The following is a 23,812-nucleotide window of genomic DNA, read 5'->3' as shown; positions in this document are numbered from 1 at the left end:
GGGTGTGACACGCCTTACGCGGGCCAAAGCGACGGTGACGACGGGGTCAGTCGCGGCGCAGCGACCGAGGCGGCCGCCCGGCAGCGCAGGACTACAGCTCCCAGCATGCCTCGGGACGGAGCAGCCCACGTGACCCCGCGGGGACTCCGCAACGCCCCCCCCCGGGGCCGTTCCCCGCCTCTCCTCTCCTCTCCCTCTCCTCGCTCTCCCTCCCTCCCTCCCCCGCCCCTTTTCAGCCGGGCTCGCCGCCGCCAGACCCCACAGCCCCGCGGAGCACGGGTCCGGCGCGGCGCGGCGCGCCCCCCGCCCCGCACAAGGGCCGTTGCCCCAGGAACTGCTGCTGACGGTGCGGCGCCCCGACCGCCCGCCGCCTCGCCCCGCGCGCCGTCCCGGGGCGGCCCCAACCACCAAGCCCGTTGTGGTGTGGTGTGGTGTGGTGTGGTGTGGTGTCCCGTCCCGTCCCGAACCGAGCCGAGCCGAGGCGACGCGGCTTCTGCCCCGGAGCAGGGCGCCGCCACTTCGCCGCGGGCAGGGGCACCGACGAGAGTGGCGGCGGCGCGGGCGCCACCGCGCATGCGCGGGGCCGCTTAGCCTGCAGTACCGGCTTTTGGCCAGCAGGTGGCGGCAGGGGGCCGCAACCGCGCCGGTCCTCGGGTCCTCGGCTTCCCAAACCGTTTTCCCGGAGACCCGCAAAGGAAAACGGCAGAAAAACGCACCCCACGCCGTCTCGGGGAGGAAATACCTGCCCTGAGCAAGGCTGGAGGGGAGGCACCTGCCCGATGGCAAACTGGGAGCGGAGAGGAAGGCGAGGGGACACCCAGTGGGGCGGGGAGGGGGGGAAGGCTGAGCTGCCCGGGCACCAGCCCAGCGGTCGCAACAGCGCTGGGGGTTCTGTGCCCCCCAGTGGGGGTGGGACGGGCCTCTGTGGGCACAGAGCAGCCTGGCCCGTGGCTCCCCGCCCCGGTCTTGAGGCCAATGCTGGCACGGTGGCAGCAGCGCTCTGCCTGCCCTGCAGACCGGTGCCAGCCCCTGGCAGCTGCCCGTGTCCCACCCTGACCATGCCGTCTCCCTCCAGGTGCCCACACGGGCCCCAAGGGAGCCTTCAGACCGCCTCCCCGGCAATGCAGCTTGTGCTGACGGGCCTTCTTCAGTGCCCCGCATCTCTCGCTGTGGGAGCGAGCTCTCCCTTTCTGAGAAGAACTTTCTTCTTATTTCCAACCTGAACCTCCCCTGGCGAGCCCCGACAACCACCACCATAAGAGAGCAGATGTTTTATTAAGACACGCTAAGAAGAGGAGGGATACAAAGGCAGTTGGCGGAGTGGGAGTCTTCTTCCCGAGCGGAGTCCATTCTCCTGTCCGTGTTGGCTTTCATGAGAGCTGCCAGGCGGGAGAACCTCCGTCCTCCTGATGTGCCCTCCAGGCTGTAGAGGTGCCCCAGTAAGGAGAGGCAGCGGGTCTGCTGAAGCTTCCAGGCGAGCTTCTTCCTCCTGGCACACAAGAGAAACTGCTGAGCCCAGAGGCACGGCTGTAGAGCACCAAATCAGGCTGGGCAGGGGAAAGTGGGGTGGCGGCTGAGACACGTCCACCTCCTCAGAGGAAGGGAGCTGGTGCTGGAAGGGCTGCCGGCATGGAAGTGGGCAAATGAAGAAGTGCTGCCAGGGGCAGCCGACCGCTACAGAGGGTGTGCTGGCACTACGGCACCGAGGGGGGGGGAAGTGATGCCAGGCACCAGCAGGAGAAGGACTATCGCAACTCTGCGCCTCCTCATCACGCTCCCCGCCCCGCACGCACACCTTAACCCAACCCCATCCCGTCCCTGGAGGTCACTCCAGACTGCCTTCCTTCCCTTGTTAAGCCCGTCCTCCCTGTTCACACCTCTCTGTTCCCAGGCACCCCTGGCCTCATCTGAAACGTGCCAGCAGGTGCATCCCTCGGCACAAGCTGCTTTCTACCCAAAGGCCCAGGGACCGCACAGGGGGGCAGCGTGAGGCTGCACTGCCCGCTGTTTGACCCACACGTCGTGCCTTAATGCCTCGGTCCTGCTAATGAGCTATGGGACAGCGTAGGTATGGCCTGAAGTCCAGGCAGGCCTGGGCCTGAATGCCTGGCACCAGAATACTCTTCCTTTCCCATGTGCTCCCTTCTGCTGCTTACCGAGCCTCTGGCGGAAGGGAGGGTGTTCTTCTGTTTGGGGCACAAAGAGCACCCTGAAACCTTTCCCACAGAGACTTGACAAAGGCTCCGGCGCGCGTCTGAGGGAATCGCTTTTTCAGAAGGCTCAGCGCCCGCCTGCTCATTTTCTTGGCCAGCTTCACGCGTCCTAGATTACAGCAGACCTGCACAGGAAGAGGGAGACGGGCAGACATGGACCGCTTTCCCAAGCCTCTCCTCCTGCAGAGGCTGCAGAAATGTACCAGGGGCTGGCTATAGCAGGGACGCCCCCTGCAAGAAGGGAAAGCATCCGGCTCCATCCTCCAGGACACCCCTCTGCGTCACCCTGCCGCTTTACCTCCCCTTTGAGGCTGAAGAAGGTCGCCTCCTCAAAGCAGTCTAACGCAGTTGCTGTCTTCTCCATGGAGTTCCTCAGGGCCTCCGCTTCGTTCAGCTTCATAAGGGCCTTCGAGCAAGCACACAGGCAACAGGTGAGCATCGGTGCAGAGCCCCTGGCCAGCTCCGTCCTTCCCTCTTGCCTCCTGTGGCACCTGCCTTAGGAGGGCCCGCATCTCCCCACGCGATCCCTGCCCTAGCACAGTGGCCCGTGGGCTCGGAGCTCAGGCACCAAGGGAGCCTTCAGACCGCCTCCCAGGTAAAGCAGCTTGTGCTGACGGGCCTGCTTCAGTGCCCCGTGTCTCTTGCTGCGGGAGAGGCAAAGCGCAGGAAACAGTCCGGCTCTGCCCCCGCTGTTTCTTTTGGGAGGCCCCTTAGCGGGCGTGTCCTGTTGCAGTGGACTCCAGGTGCGGTGCGTGCTGGCAAGCAGGGCCACTCACCATGTAGCTGTTGGAGACGTGCAGGTAGGCAGCCGCACACTCCAGCAGGTAATAGAAGGCTCGGGGAGCGTTGCCTATGGCCACATAGTGGCGAGCCAAAGGCACAAGCACTGATTCGATGATGGCTTCGCATTTGCAGGAACACTCGCCACCTTCCTTCTCTTCGGTCCTGCTGGGCTGCGCAGTTGTCCCTTCACCCTCTGGTGGAAACCGCTCTGACGCTCTGGTCAGTGGCAGGATGCCAGGAAAAGAAGAGAGCAAAGAGCGGATGAGCATCACCTGAGATGACCCTGCTCTCCCTACAGGTAGCAACAAAAGCCCAGTTTCCTGCTGTCTCATCCCAGCTCCCACCCCACAGCCAGCCTCCTCCTCCCAGAGCTGGAGTCCCAGCCAGCAGCCAAACGGCAGAGCTCCATCTGTCTCCTCTGGAGCTCACTGGTTTCCACAATCATCAGAACCTTGTCTCCTCACCTCAACTCCTCCTCCGAGAAAGCCTGCTGCTGCTGCAGGGCATTTGCACTACCTGGGAAGAAGAGAGAGCGTGTCAAGGGCCTCCCCACGTAGCCCGGGCTAAGAGCTGCGGGCTTGCAAGGCTCCTGCCGAGCAGACCCAGGGCACAAGAGCTGCGGTGATCATCCTCGTCCCCTGGCTCATCCCTGGCAAGCTGGGGCCCACCAGGTCCCCAGCACATGGGCCTGGGCTTCCAGAGGGAGGGGGCTCCGCAGCACGCACACAGCCTACCCTCAGGGGTGTGAGTCCTGTCCTTCTTCAGCTGTTCTCCAGCGAGCACCAAGGCCTCCCAGCTGTGCCAGTCATCCTCGTCAGCAGAGCCCTGGCAGTCTTCCCCATCCTGGGGACTGGGGACGGCAAAGCGGTGGAAGGCCACAAAGTCCCCTCCGTGGCAGCTCCGGCATTTGTGCGCGTGCTTCTCCAGGAACGCAGCACACTTGCGCTGCGCGTTGGCCCTCTGCCTCTCCGGCCACAGCTCGTAGGCTGCCTCCCGCAGCAGCGGGGCACAGAAGGCCAGGACGCCAGCCCGCCACTCCGTGGGCTCCTCGCTCATAGACGGCCTCTCCGCCCCTGCAAGGCAATGGATCGTGGCCTCAGACAGAGTGGTAGAGGCATTCTCAACAGCCGCTGGGAATTTCCCTCTGCGCAAAGCTGGTGGGGGAAGGCCCCTTTCAGCTACAGCGCTCCTGGGTCTACGTTACTGCCACCACTTACCGCTCCCTGCCTGCTGAGAGGTGGCCGGCCCCTCTCTAGCATCTTGGACGTCTCTGGGCACCCCTGTGTTCTTCAGCCACTTAATGATGTTGTCGCCCACCAGCACGTCCAACAAGTAATTCATCTGCTGCCTGATGCAGGTGGGAAGGATGTGAGCCAGCAGCTGGGTGGTAAACACCGGCCCTATGATGGCCGCAAACTTCAAAACCGTCTGCTTCATCAGCGTGATCCGGTCCAGCTCAGCCAGCGCAATCTCTGTCAAGAAGAAGCAAAACGTCTCTCTCTTTTGTGTCCCACAGCCTGAGCTTGGAGAGGCTGGACATTTCCACCACGGGAAACAGGGTAGACTTTGGCCTCTCTTCCTCAAGATGGCACCTGCTGGGCAATCGCATCCCAGGGGAATGTCTTCAGGATGGCTCCACTCCTCTGGCAACCCCTGGCCACAAGGCCCAGGGATAAGAGAGACCCAGACAAGAGCTCCTCCACCAAGGATGGGGAGGGCACGATCCTGCGGGTACATGCGACCCGCGATGCGACCTAGCAGAGCTGAACTAGGCTGACGCCCAGCAGTGCACACAGAGAACAGAGAGCGCTTTCACCACCTCAGAGCTGGACTTGGAGCTCCCCGCAACTGCTGTGCGCCTCACAGGTAGGCTCACAGCTGGTCCACAGCCCGGAGGGGGACATCTGTGCCCTTAAGCACAGAGCTCTTTCTGCTCAGACCGGAGTCGCTTTCCTGGCAGGGACCCCCCGGCTGAGCGGGTGACTCCGCAGCATGCCGATGCCCAGCCCCTCTCTCATGTGCACCCCAGGAAAGGACCCCAGCACAGCCGCGAACCCAGCCCCTCACCTTTCAAGGTGGCCGGCAGCACGGTGGTCTCCAGGCTGACGTCTGGTCTGATGGTGCAGACCCTGCCGCTGTTATTCCCAGCACTGGAGCTTGAGGTGGCTGAGACGAGGTGTGAAGCCTCGACTGCAGAAGCTGGGGAGAGAGAGAGAGAGCATGAACAAGGTGGGGCAAGTCCAACCTGTCACGGTCGGGTGCGCTTCATGGCCCGCACCGAATGCGGTCAGTGAGCGGGGCAAACCGGTTTCCACTGCAGTGTTTTTGTCTGCATCACCCTTGCAACTCTTTTTCCGCCTTCAGACCAGCTGCCCAGCTGTACTGAATGAAAGTCCCGCGACAGAACACAGCAGTTGCTGCCTTTGACAGCGCTACCTCCCACAGCCAGGGAAATTGCTGGTGATAATCCAAAAGGCAAAGCCCATGCAGGCTGTCCCCAGGGCAACAGCACTCTGCTTGGCATTGCTCTTGCAATTACTGCTCTTGCATTACTGCCAAGCTCCTCAGTTCCCAGCGCCTTTGCGGGCATTTATGGTTTTGGATTACAGTTTCCCAGGTCTGTCCCTCTCCTGCAGAAGGGCTTTCTTCTCAAGGGAGCTGGTGGCTTGCCAAGGTGACAGCAAGGTGTGCGGGAGCCCACACCTCAGCCAGATCAAGTTCTGTCCTGCTGCCAGATCGGACTCTGCCCAGACTCACTGGAGAGCCACAGGACACGGTTGTGCCGGGGGGACGGAGGTGCAACAGCGTCTAGCCAGTGCGCAACAAGAGTGCTTACCGACCAAGCCCTCCCAGTCGTCCTCTGTTTCTTTGTCCTGCCTCCCAGTGCGGAACAAGAGCATGTTGTTGCAACGCAGGCAGCGCAGCAGTTCCTCGCAGTAATATGGGATGCCAGAGCTTCTTTGGATCAGGAACCTGGGCAGGAGCAGAGCCAGCAGTGACCAACACCAGGGAAGTACGGTGCGACACAGTTCTGATGGGCGGGCGGCGAGTCACTCAGCCTCACAGGGTAACCAGCCTCTTTGTCACAGCTACGGCGCACTTCAGAAGGGGGCGGTCCTCCCACTGGCTTGGACCCCCTTGGTTTGGGACCCCCTGACCCTACACCGTTTGCTGGAGTCCGTGGGGAAATGGTCGTGGACAATGTCCCAAGCACAACACAGCAAGCCTGACCTTCCCTGTCCTCAGGAGCCCAGATCTGCTCTGGCAGCTGGCTGGACCCCTGCTCCTGGGAATCCCTCCTGCAGCCTGGCCACATAGGTCAAAGCCTTTTGCACGCCTCAGCCATGCTAAGGCTTGGGCACCCACTCCCTCTGCTCTCCTCTTCTCTCCCCTTTCCTCCCTGCCTTGCCCTCCCTCCTCTGCAACAGCAAAGGGCTGTCACTGCCCACGTGCTGCATCTTGGGAGCTGCCTATTCTTAGCTCACGCCTGCTGTGGTGAGTCTTAAGGAGAAACCCAGGTCCTTGCTGGAGTCAAGGATGCTGCCAGAAGGCCCCGTGCTTCCTTTCCTGCGGGGCGACTTCCTTCCGTGGGCGGCGTAGGTCCAGCCCCTCCGGAAGAACTCCCTGGCCTGCAACATACCTTGCTAGATCCCTGGGGATGCTGACCACTCCAAGGTCCTGGCAGGCTTTCTGCACCACAGCTGCAGGTTTCAGCTCTTCCAGATGAAGGCAGCTGATTCTCTGGGACATTGTGCTGTCTGCTGCAGCTTTGAAAAAGCTCTCCGTTCTCTCGTGGCCAGGAGCTAAGCTCATGACCATAAAGAGCGTGACGCTTTGGAGCACGGGCCACATGATAATCCAGGAGGCAGGGTCGATGAAGTGGGCGTTGTCGATGACAAATATGCCGAATTCTCCTCCAAGGGTCTGAAAAAAGCAGACGGTTCTGTGTGGGGTCTGGCGGATTCTCAAGCGTCTTCTAGGGGAGGAAATGTAGCCCCTCTCTCCGGAGACAGAGAATACTCAGAAGTCTCTCCCCAGCCGCTTCCCTCTTCAGAAGCTTACTGGCTGTTCATTTCTGCGAGACTTTAGGGTCTCCTCAGACATCACTTGCCCTTCTGAAGGAGGGAACTTGGGCAAAGGAACGCAGAAGGCGTCAATCCTCCTCCAGGGCACATACCCTCCAACTTAACAGGAGGCGAGCTACTAGGCATATGGGGAGGGCTCGAGAGGGGCTTCTGGGAGGAGGGTCTCCTGGGCCCTGAAGGGCGATGACCCTGGCACGTCGTCCTGCTGCCCACTCAGGCCGCTCTGATGTGGAGCCTGCAGCGGGCAGGGTTGTTTTCTTTCTCTGACCCAGGTGGAAGGAGGAACGCTCACCTTCTGTAGCACTTGCGTACAAGTCAGGTGCAACTCCCTTTTCCTTGGAGTGTCATGCATCTTGCGAATCTTGTCCGGGATGGCAAACTGGACAGGAAAGCGGAGTCAGAAAGAAACATCATCCTGGGACCAGGCATGCCTATCCACCAAGCTAGACGGCAGAGCAAAGCGCCTCTGCTTTTGCATGAGGTCAGCACGAGCCTCTCTTCACTGGCCTTTCCAGGGTGCTGACCAAGACACCTGGCTCATGCACAGGACATGAAGTCACCACAGGCAGGGAGCCTCCCCGGACCCAGGAATCAGAACGCGGTGCCATGAGCCCCGCAGCTCCCAGCCCGCAGCTAAGCCTGCCCAGCGGAACACCCAGACAACAACCAGACTACCTCAGGAGGCCTCCCTCTGGCTCTCACCTTGACGAGGAAAATGTCATTGAGGAGGCAATATCTGCTCTCTTCTATCGCCCCTTGGAGCTTGGCCTGCAGGGTGCGCTGCCTGTCCTCGCACGTTTCACCCGCCTGCAGGCCCAGAGCCCTGGCCACCAGCATACGGATGGCAGAGAAGGGCTGCCTCACGTTGGCCTCGGTCAGTTCCACGGTGACAACCCTGCGGTGCAAAAGCAAAAGGCACCTGAGCTGCAGAAAAGGCCCCCAGTAGCCCACGCCTGCCAAGACAGGAGAGCTAGAGATTCACGCCGCCTGGTTCTTACTGCAAAGGAACGCAGGGTGCGCAGTCCCGGGGGTGGGGGAGGAGGGCCAGGCACAGGGCAGAGGCATCGCAGTCTTCCACGAACGTCAGGGGACGGGCACGGGAAGGGTCTCAAAAAACCCACTTACCTGTGCCTGGCGGCCTGGCCTAGAAAGGCCAGCTCGGTAAGTAAGTGGCTCTTTCCAGAGCCCAGGATGCCTACATACGCCAGGATGTGCGGCTGTCCCAAAGCCTCATAGGCCTTCAAGCTGCGTTCAAAGAGGTCAATCTCCACCTCGCGACCTGTGAAGACCAACCAGGAAACAAGCTGCTGCAGCATGCTGAAAAGCAGGGCGGCATTCCCTTTTGCTGGCACGGCGGCTTCCCCCCACCATGTCAGCAAGCCTGCCTACACCCAGGCCTCCTTCCAAGCCCCTCATCTCAGCTTTGGCACCACTGCCTTCCTTAGAGCACTAACAGACCCGCCTGCCCGCTGGCCACACGGCGCAGCTCCTAGGACCTCTTTCACCTCGGCTTCTCCTCCCAGAGGCAACGAGATTCAGCCAGCTGGACGCAGCTCCCCACACTGATCCAGCCCAAGACTGGAGGGCACACTTTGAGGCACTGCAGGAAGCTGCGCCCAAAAGGCATGCCAAACATCTCACTGCACCCTGAGCTCCAGAGCTCTTGCCAGCACCCTGTAGCTAAGGCAGCGTCTTCGGGCCTGTTCTGGTTTTGACTGCGATACAGCTCCTTGTCTTCACAGGAGCTTGGAGCGAGCTGTGATGTGGTGGACTTGCCACCAAAGGAATGCTGAGAACACACTGAACCCTTGCCGAGCAGTGCTGGCACAGTGTCAAGGCCTCTGCACTTTCTCATGCTGCCCCACCAGCCAGCAGGCTAGAGGAGGGAGGAAGGGAGGAAGGGAGCGAGCGGCTGTGTTGGGCTCAGCTGCCTGCCGGGGTTAACCTCCAGCAAGGCGCACACCTTTGGGCAAAGGGAAGCAGCTGGGGTTCTGAAGAGCGAGGACTTCTCTACTTACCCAGCAAGGGGCCATAGTCCGACCTCTCCTTGGTGAGACCCATGTCAAAGATGCTAGAAGGGGGAGAAGACAAAACATGCGTCTCACTTAGCTGGTCGGAAGCCAGGGAATATAGAGCCTGCTGTGTTAGGGGAGGAGACTCTCCGCAGGTAACTGCTTTTCTTTCCAGCAGCACGCTATCCGGAGCGTGCTCCCCGGCCAAAGTTCGAGTGGACATGCCAGGACAGCTTCAAGCACAAAGAAGGCCAGCAGCCGTGGCGGGACAGCAGAAGGTGTTGGGAGTCCCTCGCCAGAGGCCAAAACCAAAGAAAACCCAGATGGGGCAAAGAAGCCAGGGTGTGCTGTAGGCTAGTAGACTGCTTTGTCACCCTGGACAAGCAAAAGCAGCCTCTTGGAAAGGAGGACCTGTGTCACTTAGTGGCTCAGGACACCAAGCATCTGGCACCTTTGGCTCAAGTCTTTTGATAGTTTTCAAGAGACAGCAACGTTAACATTCAGAAGGTCCTCCAACCCTGGCCCAGAGGGACACCTGAGAACTGAGCAGGCAGACAGGAGGAAGAGTGGCCCAGTGGCCCACCTTTCCCCAGGGCGACATGACTGACCCAAAGCTTCCTGCGCAGAAGGAGCTGGGAAAAAATTCCTCCTTGCGTCAGAATGACCTCTGCCATAGCCTTGCACGTAGTGGAGCAAGCACAGCGCAGGGAGCCCAGCGGAAAGCCGCTTGGACAAAGCCTGCATGGCTAGCGTGCGTCTCCAAAGCAGGACAACCTTCCCCACCCCACTGGCATCACTCCCGGCTCTCTTAGCAGCAGGAGACAGAAGGGCAGAGAGGTACAAAGCAGACCCGTGCCAGGCCTTTGGATCTTCTTGGCCACGGGGAAGGGATGTCTGTGGGAGACCAGGCTGGTCTTTTGCTGCACAGCTCCTTTTTGCCGGCCAAGGTTGCACCCTTGGGGTCCCTGTGCCCCCATCCAGATGGCTCGGAAGACACTCACCACTTCTCGGTGATCCCCACATATTGATAGATATGGCCGGGATTGGTAACGCCTTTCAGCTTTGTCTCCGGCAACTCCTTGAAGAAGTAACCGGGCAGGCGAGAGGCTGCGTAGGTGGCTTCATCACAGGACACCAGCCTAGGGTAGTGCACCATCAAGCGGGCAGCCAAGTTCACCTTATGGCCAATCACTGCCACAGAGAGAGAACACGTTGACATGGTTAGGAAAGCGGCCTTGCCCCACCCTTCAAGGCCAAGGGCTACTTCCCCTTGTTGTCCATAGGTGCATGCCCAGTGGACTGCACCAATAAGCACACAGAGCTGAAATCCACACGAAGGTCTTTTAATTAATTAACTAATTATATAACTCTGCAGAGTCAGGTGCTTGGCGATCTTTTGCAAAGCCAGCACACTTCAGACTTGAATCACCGTTATTTATACACAGCAAACTTGCAAAAGCTATCTCTTTGGCTACTTTCGATTGGCTATTACAGCTCACCTAACTTATGTCTACTGAGTTTGCACATTACAGAGGAAGAGCGGGGGAGGAGGGGACACCAAATCCCACATCAGCATACATTAGCATTTTGATGGGTATGTTTTTTAATATGTTTATGACCCTTAATGAGCAAAAGGTTACTATAGATCAGTCTGGAGCTGTTGCTCTCCTTCTTGTTTTTACCTTTTATCCCATATCTTCCTTGCTTCTGCTAGCTCAAGGCTGCCTGTCTCTCTGCTCCCTTATTTTCTCAGCTAAAAGACTATACGAGCTATAGAAAAGACTACACAAGCTACGGGCCTCCCTATATTCTTCAAGGTTTCCTTGTTTTTTTTTTCCCCAGCTTTGGGACTACACCCTCAGGCACAGGTCAACCCAGCGGCAGGGCAAGCGGACCCAGCGGGAACCACAAGTCTCTGAGCCCATTCTCCCACCTCAGGTGGAGACCGGTGCCATCTGGGCCGCCACCGGCAGGCTGTGGCATATGTGCTTGCCCCAGCCTGCCCATCTCTTCATGACTGACATCCTTAAGCGCACCCACGCCAGCCTCCCACTCTTCAGACTAAGGTGCGGTACCTGTATGTTCGGCCCTCTCAGGGTGGCCACAGAGGCCGCAGAACACCGTCCCGCTGGTGACCCCGACGGACACTGCCCTGGCACGCAGGGAGAGAAGCGCAAAGTCAGTGGCGCCCCAGGCGCAGTCCTGCTCGCCCCGCTCCGCCCCTTCCCACATCTCCCCTTGGCGCCAGCCAGGGCCACCTGCTGTCCCACAGCCAGGGCGCGTCTTGGGGACTTGGAGAGCTCGGGGCGCAACACACCCCGCTCACAAGGGACACGGGGAGGGCGCACGCAAGATGGCTTGGACCCTTCCCCTGAGGCACGATGGCTGTGACCTGCAGCAGGCCACAGCCCCTCTCATTAGTGGAGGAAAGCAGGTGCTGCCCACAGAGCACCTACAATGCCAGCGACTTGAGATCACGGGGCTGGGCCCGAGCCCTGTTCCTGGCCCTGTTGCCCAGAGGGGCCTGCCTCTGGCACCAAGGAGCCTCGTGCCCTGGTGAGGGCTCGCTCCAGCACCACGACTGGCAGGCTCTGCTTGGAGGGCCTGCGCCTGGCTGCCCTGAGCTAAGCCCAGGGGCCGCCTGCTGCCTCTCAGGGTGCTGCCTCAATCCTGCCAGGGACAAAGGAGGCCAAGCCAGGAGGCCACGTCTCTTGCTGGTCAGCCCCCTTGCGCTGTCCCAGGCAGCACGCACGCCCTGCAACGCTGCCACACACTCACTCAAGTTTCCTCAGCGACGCGGAGCACATGCTGACGATCTGAAGAGCGCTTTCCAATGCATGGATGCTCTCGTGCTGCAGCTTTGCTCCAGACAGTCCCAACACACAGAGGAACGTGCAGCCCTGCAGAGGACGGATGCAACACATCTGGTTACAGTGCCTGTGGCCAGCAGCTAATGTCGTTCCGCTGCAGTCGCCAGGGAGACCAGCACAGCTGCAGGTCAACACAAAGCCACAGAGGACTGATCCCACCGGCAAGGCAGAGCTGCTTCTCAGTCCCTCTCCACTAAACAGACACAGGCCACCCTCTGGGGGTGGGATTGCTCCCCCACGCTCACCTTATCAAACAGGAGGCTTTTGTTGATTTCGCCCTTGTGAGGACTGAGGATTGCTGAAATGATCCTGTTGGCATTAGAGAGGCCCCTCCTAAGATCCAGTAAGCTGGCCTCTGCAGAAAACTGCAGCTGGACAAAGAGGCTGGTGACTGGCCGTAGCTCAGACCACAGGTGCAGCGGCACATCCTCATCCATCTGGAAGGGAAGAGCACGACAGCTTTGCCAGCCTGTTCTCCCGGGGGTTCCTCTGGGCCCGTGCCATGTACCAAGGGAGAGCAGGCGTGCTCGCAATACCAGGTACTACTGGAGGAAGGGTAAGTCCTCTGCTCGGTGCCAATCGCAGGCCAGCCCGCGGCAGGCAGGTCATAGCACAGTCATAGCACAAACGACAAAGGAGGGGAATGTTCCAGCAACACCCCATCTTGTGACAAGTACGGACGCGAGGGGCGACCCTCTGGCACGTCCCAGGGACTTGAGCAGACTCGCCCCCTTGTCCTCGCCTCGTGCCCACAGCACGTCCCAGAACAAGAGTCGTGGAAAAGACAGAGGGAAGGCCACCTCCCGCCACCCGCGCCTCTTTGAGGAGCAGCACAAAATGGGCAGTTTCCTGGCACATGCAGCACCAGTAGCCCTGGCATCAGTTCCCCTGGGTTCCCGCCTCAGGCTGCTTTTCCTTTCATTTGTCTGTTTTCACGAGAGCTCCACCCCTGCAATGCACACCTTCTTCTGCCCTCCCAAAATGCAGCCTCCAGCAGCGGTGGCCTTACCTTCCTGAGAGCGGCTGCCGGTATGTGCTTCTTCAGCCTTGCTGCCACTGTAGGATCACTGGACATGATAAGAGCTGGCCTTCGGTGCCCTAAGGGAAGCAAACACAGGCCTTCACTAGCAGGACGGGACTAGAAGGGGGCTGAAAGACGGGGCTAGCGCTGGGCAAAGCAGAGCAAAGATTCTTTGGTGTTTCCTCCTGCTCCCCTCTGCAGCTGCTCGGCCGGAGACGTCCCCTGGCAGGAGGGGGCGGCAGCGACAGCCTCAGCTGAAGCACAGGAGGGCCAAAGGTACGAACGTTGACTGAAAGGTGGAAGAGGGCAGAGGGAGTTCCTCCCTGGAACTCTGAAGCAGGCAGGCCCCATTTTTCCCGCCAGTCCCAGAACACGGTGAAGCAGGGACTCACTTATCCTTTCCAAATGCCGCATCTTCGCGTGTTGGTCAAAGCGGCCTGCAGCATCTTGGCGTTCCGATCCAGACCTGTGCTCCATCCTCAGAACCTGCAGACACGCAGAGGGAAAGTACTGCCACTGGCCGCCCCAAGGAGCCCCAGGAGACACAGCTGGCCCCTCCACTCTCGCTTTCCAGAGAAGGGCAGAAGCTCTTGGTGCAGCAAGCCCACTTCTCTGGATTTTCAGCTGGGACAGAAGTGCCTCCTCAGAAGGACCAGAGCCACGCAGGCATCACCCAAGCATGCCCCAGCTCTCAAGGACAGCTGCGGCGACCCACGGGGGACATTGCTGGTGGGGCCCAGACCCTTCCCGTGCTTCCCTCGGCCCCTCACGCCAAGCAAACACAACCCAGAGATACCCCTGAGGTGGAAGGGCAACTGCTTCAGCTCTCCACCAACCCTTACGGCTACAACTCTCTCCATGTCCAGCGCCTCAGCCTTCTAGCACCTGCCTCCTTCCCTTCCGGGTGCAGGTCTTCAGAAAGGCTCTAGAGGCCAACCCGTCCACCTACCTTCAGAGACCGTTTGCCACCAAGAAGCTTGGTCTGGATCTGTTCCTGCTCACACAGCTCCCAGCAGGTGGGTGAGAGGACCACTTCACTTTTAACTGCAAGGCTTTGGGCCTCCATAACTTCATCCAGGGCCTGGCTGCAGATGAAGTAATGCTGCTCCCTGTCTCCGGCAGTCAGTAAGGTCATTTGCCCTGCGGAGATCCCTGGGGAGAGAGCGAGAAGAAGCACTGACACCGGGGAGCTTTTGACCTCTATGGCCCCCCAGCACCTCAGCTGGCCAGCAGCTCAGCTGAAACCCAGCCTGGAGACAGGCATTAGGGAGGGGGAGGAGTAATGGTTTTAGACTAAGAAGAAGTAGATTTACATTAGATATTCTACTGTAAATTAGAATTGGCGTCTGCAAAGACACCAAAGAAGTCGACGCTGACGATGTGTTGGCACTGCCGGGCATCTCACCCTGCTGCCTGTGCCACCAGCCCAGCAGAACAGCAGGTTTGATCAGTGCCTGCTCTCTTTGCTGGCACGCAGGTTGTAGTTGTCTGCTTAAGGAAAGATGGGAGGCTCTCAGATAGCGGGGAAGGGTGGAGCTTGAGGTGAAGAGCTGGGAAGAAAAGCAAGCAGGGAGACACAGGTGATGTAAGGAAGGCTGCAGTCCGCTGCTGTCGCCTGCTCATTTGCGACAATCCTTCTCAGCAACACCAACCCTTGGCTGCTTGGCTGCCGGAACATGAGGCAGCTTCCCAGAGGCGACGCGTGCCTTACCCAAGCGGCAGGCAGGGCAAAAGTGCCTGTGCAGGGACTCGGTGTGGAATGCTGGCAGGGGAGGCTTTCCATTGGCGCCGGCCCCTGCAGAGGTGCCAGCCTTGCTCTGGAGGCAAGAAGCAGCCAGCAGCACTGGAGAGTGCCAGGGCTGTGCACGTGGCACAGCTGACCCAGCAGCGCCCATACCTATCTTCAGTTGGAGCTTCACACCCACGTGCGTGTCACGAGTGCCATGCTTCTTCTGGATTTGCTGGCAACACTGCAGCACCAGGCCGATGGTCTGAGGCAGCTGAGCTTCCGATGCTCTCCACAGCACCAGCACAGCATCCCCTGGGGAAAGGGAGGGGAAGGTGAAGGCTCTCCTGAGGGACAGCAGCAAGCGGCCAGCCGGCGTGCAGAGGAAGATGGGCTTGTGGGAGGGCATCCTCCTGAGGGACGGCACCCAGTCCACAGGGACCCCTCCCCTCTGCCGGGCCAGCCACAGCACCAGCCAGGGCGGCAGAGGAAGAGGGTGGGTGGCGGGGGGACCCTCTGCCCGGCACTCCTCTGCAGCTGCAGCGGCCAGAGAGCTGCTCCATCACGCCAGAGCACAGAGCAAGCGGCTCCCGCGGGAAACACTGCACAGCAGCAGGACACGGAGGCAGCCTCCTCCTAAGGACACACCTCCAAACTTCAGGATGTCTCCTCCAAAATCCAGCACATCTGCGGAGAAAGAGAAGGGAAGGCAGAGTTATGGGGGTGCCTTCTTCTGGAAGCCGTGGGGCAAGCCACTGTGGCCACAGCCCTGGCCCCTGCACAGCGAGTTGGGAGGCAGTGCCGTGGGATGCTACACAAGCACAGTACGCTGCAAGCTGGAAGGCACCTCTGGAGATTATCTGCTCCAGTCCCGCACCCCCGTCTCCACTCAAGCCGAGCCACCAAGAGCCACCTGCCTGGGGCCACGTCCAGATGCCTGGTGAATATCTCTGAGCGGGGACACTTGCAAATGCTGCCAAAGTGGTGGCCACCACATGCTCGCGGTCAGAGACATCCCCCAGCATAAGGGGCTCATGAGGGCCACACACAGATGTCAGTGCCAGCATCCCTAGGTCACTGGCACGCTGGCACTCACTGGATGCCCCCAGCCTGCCCGGGATCCTAATGGCACCAAAGCGGTGTTCCATCGTGGAACTGGAACTGTCTCTCTGCAAGCACAGAGGCAGATGCTGAGAAAGAGGGTGTCCCCTTGCTCATGCTATCAGAGAATGATCTAGGTTGGAAAAGGCCTTCAAGATCATCAAGTCCGACCATCCACCTGGATGTCCATATCGACTCAGTAGGCCAGTATCTGATACCGACGTCAGACTGACAGGCCTGTAATTCCCTGGAAAGTCCTTCCAGCCCTTCCTGTCGCCTGGAGGCACGTCTGCCAGCCTCCAGTCCGCTGGGGCCTCCCTGGTCACAGTGGGCAGCAGAAGAGACCTGCTGCGCTCCTGCCTCGCCACGGCAGCCCCACGGCTCCCACTGTCCCCCCAGGCCACAGTGAGCTCCACAGCCCTTCCAAGGAGGCAGGAGCAGGCGGAGCAGCAAGGCTGCCTCTGCCCTCGGCAAGCAGCCTCAGGGCCCGATGTCCAACAGCCTGGCAGCATGGCTCTTACCCTCCAAAATGTCACACATGTAGTCATTGAGCGTTTGCGCCAGCTCGTCAGCACCTCTGTCTGCGCCGCTCTGCTGGACGCACTTCTCTGAAAACGCAGTGAAACCTGCAGGAAGGACACACAGAAATCAGGACATGTCTACGTGGGCCAAAGGACCTGGCAGCCAGTCCCGTTCTGCCAAGCCCAAGCGCCCGTCAGTCGCTGCGTCACAAGAGAAGCCAACCCATGCTCTCTTTAGCCATCACAGCAGGAGTCCTCAACAGTGACAAAACAGCTGTGCCATCTACGGGCCAGGGCTCCCGAGGGCCTGGTGGCTCGTTTCTGTGGAGGCTCCACCGTGCCCAGCCCACCTGCAAAATCCGCTAAGAACAGCACTCCCCCGATAACCGTGGGGACCAAGTTGTCCCAGATGAAGTCCTCAGAAAGAAGGAGATCGGGGAGGAGCACGGTTCTTTTCCCCAGCTCAGAGTAGCGGTATTTCCTCTCCCCGGCAGATGCCATGGTCAGCGCCCTGTGGTACCGGGGTACCTCAGCAGAAGATGACCATGCCCAGCTGGGAGGGAGGAGATGAAGACCCCTCAGCACCGGATGGTGCAGTGAGCCTGGGGCTTTCTTGAAGGACAGTTTAGTCTCTGCCGCCATGGGTCATCACAATCACCTGGCTGTGATGTCGTTCATAGGTCATCGCTTACTTATTGGCTGCCCTCCAGCAACACCGTGGGCTAACAGTGCCATCCTCCACAGCTCACTGCCTGCTGAGCAGCAGCCATTGTGACCCTGTGACCCAGGCGTTCTCGTTTACGCCGAGCCATGGCCTCCAAGGACTCCGTGGCCTCACTTACTCAAGGCAGTGCTGAGCTTGCATAGCCTCTGCACACAGCCAGTTGCCATTTCCCGGCTCCCAGGGCCTCACACACTGCCTCCCCCACGCACACCCATTTGCTAACACCAGTCCCACCCCTGCAGTTGCACAGCCTGTTGCCACCTTCCCAGCATGGTGGCTCCTTCTGACTTGCGGAAAACAGACTCCACAACCAGTAAGATTGTAAAGTAGGTATGTTTATTCGGCGCTGGGCAGCACAGGGGGGTAGTTCCACCAAAGTCATGCGCACCTGACGCAGCAACTTGCCATGGTTATATGCCGCAAAGAGTTACATATGCATGAAGAGAACCTAGCACTGCTGTCACAGCACCTCGGCTCCTGTGAGAGAGGGAGTTAGGAGAATCTTACCAGGTAGAGTTAGAGCGCTGATAGGATTAAACTAGTGGATGCTACTTAATGTCTTTGCTAACTATTGTGCATTGTGCAAATTAATTAAAGCAAGAAGCTTTGGGCCCCTTACCAAGGTTAGTCTCTTGATAAAAGTGTGAGCCTATCTTAAAGAATTGGCAGAAGCCGGTCCTGAGGGTGGACAAGAGCCAAGGAGCAACTGAGTCTGCGCAAAGACAAGAGGTCAGCTAGCGGTGACGAGGAAGAGTCACCAACCTCCATCCCCATGAACCCTGGCGACCACCACCAGGAGACACTGCGCAAGCGCAGATGGGAGGAGCTTATGGAAATGACTTCTTGAACTAATTTTAAGATGAAGAGGGGACAGGTTATGACTATGTATAGGCGCATTGTGAAACTTCATGCATATGTAACTCTTTGCTGCATATAACCATGGCAAGTTGCTGCGTCAGGTGTGCACGACTTTGGTGGGACTACCCAAGTTTTCCAAAATTACTGTGTGCTAGAAATCTAGAGTTGATCCCCATTTTAGCAGTGTGGTGCTTTTACTCAGGTGGACGGCCGAGCTCCACCACAACTACTCTCTCACTCCCCCTCCTCAAAGAGGAACAGGGAGAAAATACGATGAAAAGGGCTCAAGGGTTGAGATAAGGACAGAGAGATCGCGCAGGAATTATTGTGACGGGCAAAACAGACTCAGCATAGGGAGATAGTAAGATTTATTGCTGATTACTAACGAGCTAGAGAAGTGAGCAAGCACACAGCAAGGCTGTTCCTCACTCCTCTCACTCTCCCAGCTGCTGTGTGGCCCAGCGTTTTTTTTTTCCCCTGTCTTAAATATGCTCTCACAGAGGCGCAAAACAACATCGCTTACTGGCTCGGCTCTGGACAGCAGTGGGGCCCTTACCTAACATGGGGCAGCTTCTAGATTCTTCTCACGGAAGCCACGCCTATGGCCCCCTGCTACCAAAGCCTTGCCATGTAAACCCACTACATTCCACCCCTCGCTTCTGTGAAAAGCATATTTAAGAATAATCACAATATTCTCTCACTTTACAATCATCACAATCTTCTCAAACTTGACTTACATTAAAAAAGAAGAAGAATTCCCCACACCAAAATAAGCATAACATCACAACACCGACGAGGTGGACAATTTACATACACACCACCCCTCGTCCCTTCACCACACTAACATGAAACATATTCCTTCACAATTACTGCTTTCTTAGACTCTTCACAATTATTACATTCACAACAATCATCCAGTCCATGTTTTGCCCGTTAATTCTCTCAACTATCATCATCTCAAATTCCTCGAGCCCCACGTTGGGCACCAAAAAGGACTGTGGTGCTTTTACTCAGGTGGGCGGCCGAGCTCCACCACAACTACTCTCTCACTCCCCCTCCTCAAAGAGGAACAGGGAGAAAATACGATGAAAAGGGCTCAAGGGTTGAGATAAGGACAGAGAGATCGCGCAGGAATTATTGTGACGGGCAAAACAGACTCAGCATAGGGAGATAGTAAGATTTATTGCTGATTACTAACGAGCTAGAGAAGTGAGCAAGCACACAGCAAGGCTGTTCCTCACTCCTCTCACTCTCCCAGCTGCTGTGTGGCCCAGCGTTTTTTTTTTCCCCTGTCTTAAATATGCTCTCACAGAGGCGCAAAACAACATCGCTTACTGGCTCGGCTCTGGACAGCAATGGGGCCCTTACCTAACATGGGGCAGCTTCTAGATTCTTCTCACGGAAGCCACGCCTATGGCCCCCTGCTACCAAAGCCTTGCCATGTAAACCCACTACATTCCACCCCTCGCTTCTGTGAAAAGCATATTTAAGAATAATCACAATATTCTCTCACTTTACAATCATCACAATCTTCTCAAACTTGACTTACATTAAAAAAGAAGAAGAATTCCCCACACCAAAATAAGCATAACATCACAACACCGACGAGGTGGACAATTTACATACACACCACCCCTCGTCCCTTCACCACACTAACATGAAACATATTCCTTCACAATTACTGCTTTCTTAGACTCTTCACAATTATTACATTCATAACAATCATCCAGTCCATGTTTTGCCCGTTAATTCTCTCAACTATCATCATCTCAAATTCCTCGAGCCCCACGTTGGGCACCAAAAAGGACTGTGGTGCTTTTACTCAGGTGGGCGGCCGAGCTCCACCACAACTACTCTCTCACTCCCCCTCCTCAAAGAGGAACAGGGAGAAAATACGATGAAAAGGGCTCAAGGGTTGAGATAAGGACAGAGAGATCACGCAGGAATTATTGTGACGGGCAAAACAGACTCAGCATAGGGAGATAGTAAGATTTATTGCTGATTACTAACGAGCTAGAGAAGTGAGCAAGCACACAGCAAGGCTGTTCCTCACTCCTCTCACTCTCCCAGCTGCTGTGTGGCCCAGCGTTTTTTTTTTCCCCTGTCTTAAATATGCTCTCACAGAGGCGCAAAACAACATCGCTTACTGGCTCGGCTCTGGACAGCAGTGGGGCCCTTACCTAACATGGGGCAGCTTCTAGATTCTTCTCACGGAAGCCACGCCTATGGCCCCCTGCTACCAAAGCCTTGCCATGTAAACCCACTACATTCCACCCCTCGCTTCTGTGAAAAGCATATTTAAGAATAATCACAATATTCTCTCACTTTACAATCATCACAATCTTCTCAAACTTGACTTACATTAAAAAAGAAGAAGAATTCCCCACACCAAAATAAGCATAACATCACAACACCGACGAGGTGGACAATTTACATACACACCACCCCTCGTCCCTTCACCACACTAACATGAAACATATTCCTTCACAATTACTGCTTTCTTAGACTCTTCACAATTATTACATTCATAACAATCATCCAGTCCATGTTTTGCCCGTTAATTCTCTCAACTATCATCATCTCAAATTCCTCGAGCCCCACGTTGGGCACCAAAAAGGACTGTGGTGCTTTTACTCAGGTGGGCGGCCGAGCTCCACCACAACTACTCTCTCACTCCCCCTCCTCAAAGAGGAACAGGGAGAAAATACGATGAAAAGGGCTCAAGGGTTGAGATAAGGACAGAGAGATCGCGCAGGAATTATTGTGACGGGCAAAACAGACTCAGCATAGGGAGATAGTAAGATTTATTGCTGATTACTAACGAGCTAGAGAAGTGAGCAAGCACACAGCAAGGCTGTTCCTCACTCCTCTCACTCTCCCAGCTGCTGTGTGGCCCAGCGTTTTTTTTTTCCCCTGTCTTAAATATGCTCTCACAGAGGCGCAAAACAACATCGCTTACTGGCTCGGCTCTGGACAGCAGTGGGGCCCTTACCTAACATGGGGCAGCTTCTAGATTCTTCTCACGGAAGCCACGCCTATGGCCCCCTGCTACCAAAGCCTTGCCATGTAAACCCACTACATTCCACCCCTCGCTTCTGTGAAAAGCATATTTAAGAATAATCACAATATTCTCTCACTTTACAATCATCACAATCTTCTCAAACTTGACTTACATTAAAAAAGAAGAAGAATTCCCCACACCAAAATAAGCATAACATCACAACACCGACGAGGTGGACAATTTACATACACACCACCCCTCGTCCCTTCACCACACTAACATGAAACATATTCCTTCACAATTACTGCTTTCTTAGACTCTTCACAATTATTACATTCACAACAATCATCCAGTCCATGTTTTGCCCGTTAATTCTCTCAACTATCATCATCTCAAATTCCTCGAGCCCCACGTTGGGCACCAAAAAGGACTGTGGTGCTTTTACTCAGGTGGGCGGCCGAGCTCCACCACAACTACTCTCTCACTCCCCCTCCTCAAAGAGGAACAGGGAGAAAATATGATGAAAAGGGCTCAAGGGTTGAGATAAGGACAGAGAGATCGCGCAGGAATTATTGTGACGGGCAAAACAGACTCAGCATAGGGAGATAGTAAGATTTATTGCTGATTACTAACGAGCTAGAGAAGTGAGCAAGCACACAGCAAGGCTGTTCCTCACTCCTCTCACTCTCCCAGCTGCTGTGTGGCCCAGCGTTTTTTTTTTCCCCTGTCTTAAATATGCTCTCACAGAGGCGCAAAACAACATCGCTTACTGGCTCGGCTCTGGACAGCAATGGGGCCCTTACCTAACATGGGGCAGCTTCTAGATTCTTCTCACGGAAGCCACGCCTATGGCCCCCTGCTACCAAAGCCTTGCCATGTAAACCCACTACATTCCACCCCTCGCTTCTGTGAAAAGCATATTTAAGAATAATCACAATATTCTCTCACTTTACAATCATCACAATCTTCTCAAACTTGACTTACATTAAAAAAGAAGAAGAATTCCCCACACCAAAATAAGCATAACATCACAACACCGACGAGGTGGACAATTTACATACACACCACCCCTCGTCCCTTCACCACACTAACATGAAACATATTCCTTCACAATTACTGCTTTCTTAGACTCTTCACAATTATTACATTCATAACAATCATCCAGTCCATGTTTTGCCCGTTAATTCTCTCAACTATCATCATCTCAAATTCCTCGAGCCCCACGTTGGGCACCAAAAAGGACTGTGGTGCTTTTACTCAGGTGGGCGGCCGAGCTCCACCACAACTACTCTCTCACTCCCCCTCCTCAAAGAGGAACAGGGAGAAAATACAATGAAAAGGGCTCAAGGGTTGAGATAAGGACAGAGAGATCGCGCAGGAATTATTGTGACGGGCAAAACAGACTCAGCATAGGGAGATAGTAAGATTTATTGCTGATTACTAACGAGCTAGAGAAGTGAGCAAGCACACAGCAAGGCTGTTCCTCACTCCTCTCACTCTCCCAGCTGCTGTGTGGCCCAGCGTTTTTTTTTTCCCCTGTCTTAAATATGCTCTCACAGAGGCGCAAAACAACATCGCTTACTGGCTCGGCTCTGGACAGCAATGGGGCCCTTACCTAACATGGGGCAGCTTCTAGATTCTTCTCACGGAAGCCACGCCTATGGCCCCCTGCTACCAAAGCCTTGCCATGTAAACCCACTACATTCCACCCCTCGCTTCTGTGAAAAGCATATTTAAGAATAATCACAATATTCTCTCACTTTACAATCATCACAATCTTCTCAAACTTGACTTACATTAAAAAAGAAGAAGAATTCCCCACACCAAAATAAGCATAACATCACAACACCGACGAGGTGGACAATTTACATACACACCACCCCTCGTCCCTTCACCACACTAACATGAAACATATTCCTTCACAATTACTGCTTTCTTAGACTCTTCACAATTATTACATTCATAACAATCATCCAGTCCATGTTTTGCCCGTTAATTCTCTCAACTATCATCATCTCAAATTCCTCGAGCCCCACGTTGGGCACCAAAAAGGACTGTGGTGCTTTTACTCAGGTGGGCGGCCGAGCTCCACCACAACTACTCTCTCACTCCCCCTCCTCAAAGAGGAACAGGGAGAAAATACAATGAAAAGGGCTCAAGGGTTGAGATAAGGACAGAGAGATCGCGCAGGAATTATTGTGACGGGCAAAACAGACTCAGCATAGGGCGATAGTAAGATTTATTGCTGATTACTAACGAGCTAGAGAAGTGAGCAAGCACACAGCAAGGCTGTTCCTCACTCCTCTCACTCTCCCAGCTGCTGTGTGGCCCAGCGTTTTTTTTTTCCCCTGTCTTAAATATGCTCTCACAGAGGCGCAAAACAACATCGCTTACTGGCTCGGCTCTGGACAGCAGTGGGGCCCTTACCTAACATGGGGCAGCTTCTAGATTCTTCTCACGGAAGCCACGCCTATGGCCCCCTGCTACCAAAGCCTTGCCATGTAAACCCACTACATTCCACCCCTCGCTTCTGTGAAAAGCATATTTAAGAATAATCACAATATTCTCTCACTTTACAATCATCACAATCTTCTCAAACTTGACTTACATTAAAAAAGAAGAAGAATTCCCCACACCAAAATAAGCATAACATCACAACACCGACGAGGTGGACAATTTACATACACACCACCCCTCGTCCCGTCACCACACTAACATGAAACATATTCCTTCACAATTACTGCTTTCTTAGACTCTTCACAATTATTACATTCATAACAATCATCCAGTCCATGTTTTGCCCGTTAATTCTCTCAACTATCATCATCTCAAATTCCTCGAGCCCCACGTTGGGCACCAAAAAGGACTGTGGTGCTTTTACTCAGGTGGGCGGCCGA

General features: G+C 56.1%; 1 protein-coding gene across 3 annotated transcripts in view; it reads right to left on the bottom strand.

Moving 5' to 3' along the window:
* Positions 1-1,256: 1,256 nt before the first annotated feature.
* Positions 1,257-23,812, bottom strand: part of LOC310889670 (adenylate cyclase type 10-like) — a 41,726-nt gene continuing 19,170 nt past the window's right edge. For 2 of the 3 annotated variants that reach the window (XM_083817492.1, XM_083817493.1), the window contains exons 2-25: positions 16,333-16,437; positions 15,359-15,397; positions 14,882-15,025; positions 13,934-14,136; positions 13,377-13,470; positions 12,973-13,061; positions 12,209-12,400; positions 11,872-11,993; positions 11,169-11,245; positions 10,095-10,284; positions 9,100-9,152; positions 8,207-8,360; positions 7,784-7,976; positions 7,374-7,460; positions 6,637-6,920; positions 5,833-5,969; positions 5,064-5,195; positions 4,214-4,468; positions 3,731-4,069; positions 3,461-3,512; positions 2,990-3,212; positions 2,512-2,619; positions 2,157-2,338; positions 1,257-1,489 (exon numbers count right to left, since the gene is read on the bottom strand). In XM_083817492.1, the coding sequence (XP_083673618.1) occupies positions 1,276-1,489; positions 2,157-2,338; positions 2,512-2,619; positions 2,990-3,212; positions 3,461-3,512; positions 3,731-4,069; positions 4,214-4,468; positions 5,064-5,195; positions 5,833-5,969; positions 6,637-6,920; positions 7,374-7,460; positions 7,784-7,976; positions 8,207-8,360; positions 9,100-9,152; positions 10,095-10,284; positions 11,169-11,245; positions 11,872-11,993; positions 12,209-12,400; positions 12,973-13,061; positions 13,377-13,470; positions 13,934-14,136; positions 14,882-15,025; positions 15,359-15,397; positions 16,333-16,351 (3,582 nt within the window). In that variant the 5' untranslated portion in view covers positions 16,352-16,437 and the 3' untranslated portion in view covers positions 1,257-1,275. Of the gene's footprint in view, positions 1,490-2,156; positions 2,339-2,511; positions 2,620-2,989; positions 3,213-3,460; positions 3,513-3,730; positions 4,070-4,213; positions 4,469-5,063; positions 5,196-5,832; positions 5,970-6,636; positions 6,921-7,373; positions 7,461-7,783; positions 7,977-8,206; positions 8,361-9,099; positions 9,153-10,094; positions 10,285-11,168; positions 11,246-11,871; positions 11,994-12,208; positions 12,401-12,972; positions 13,062-13,376; positions 13,471-13,933; positions 14,137-14,297; positions 14,535-14,881; positions 15,026-15,358; positions 15,398-16,332; positions 16,438-23,812 lie in introns of those variants that run through there. The other variant, XM_083817494.1, reaches the window with a different exon arrangement.

This window comes from Anser anser (assembly GCF_964211835.1).
Source record: "Anser anser genome assembly, chromosome: Z".
Lineage (NCBI taxonomy): Eukaryota > Metazoa > Chordata > Aves > Anseriformes > Anatidae > Anser > Anser anser.
Note: the sequence above shows the minus strand (reverse complement) of the source record. Positions and strands in the feature narration are given on the sequence as shown.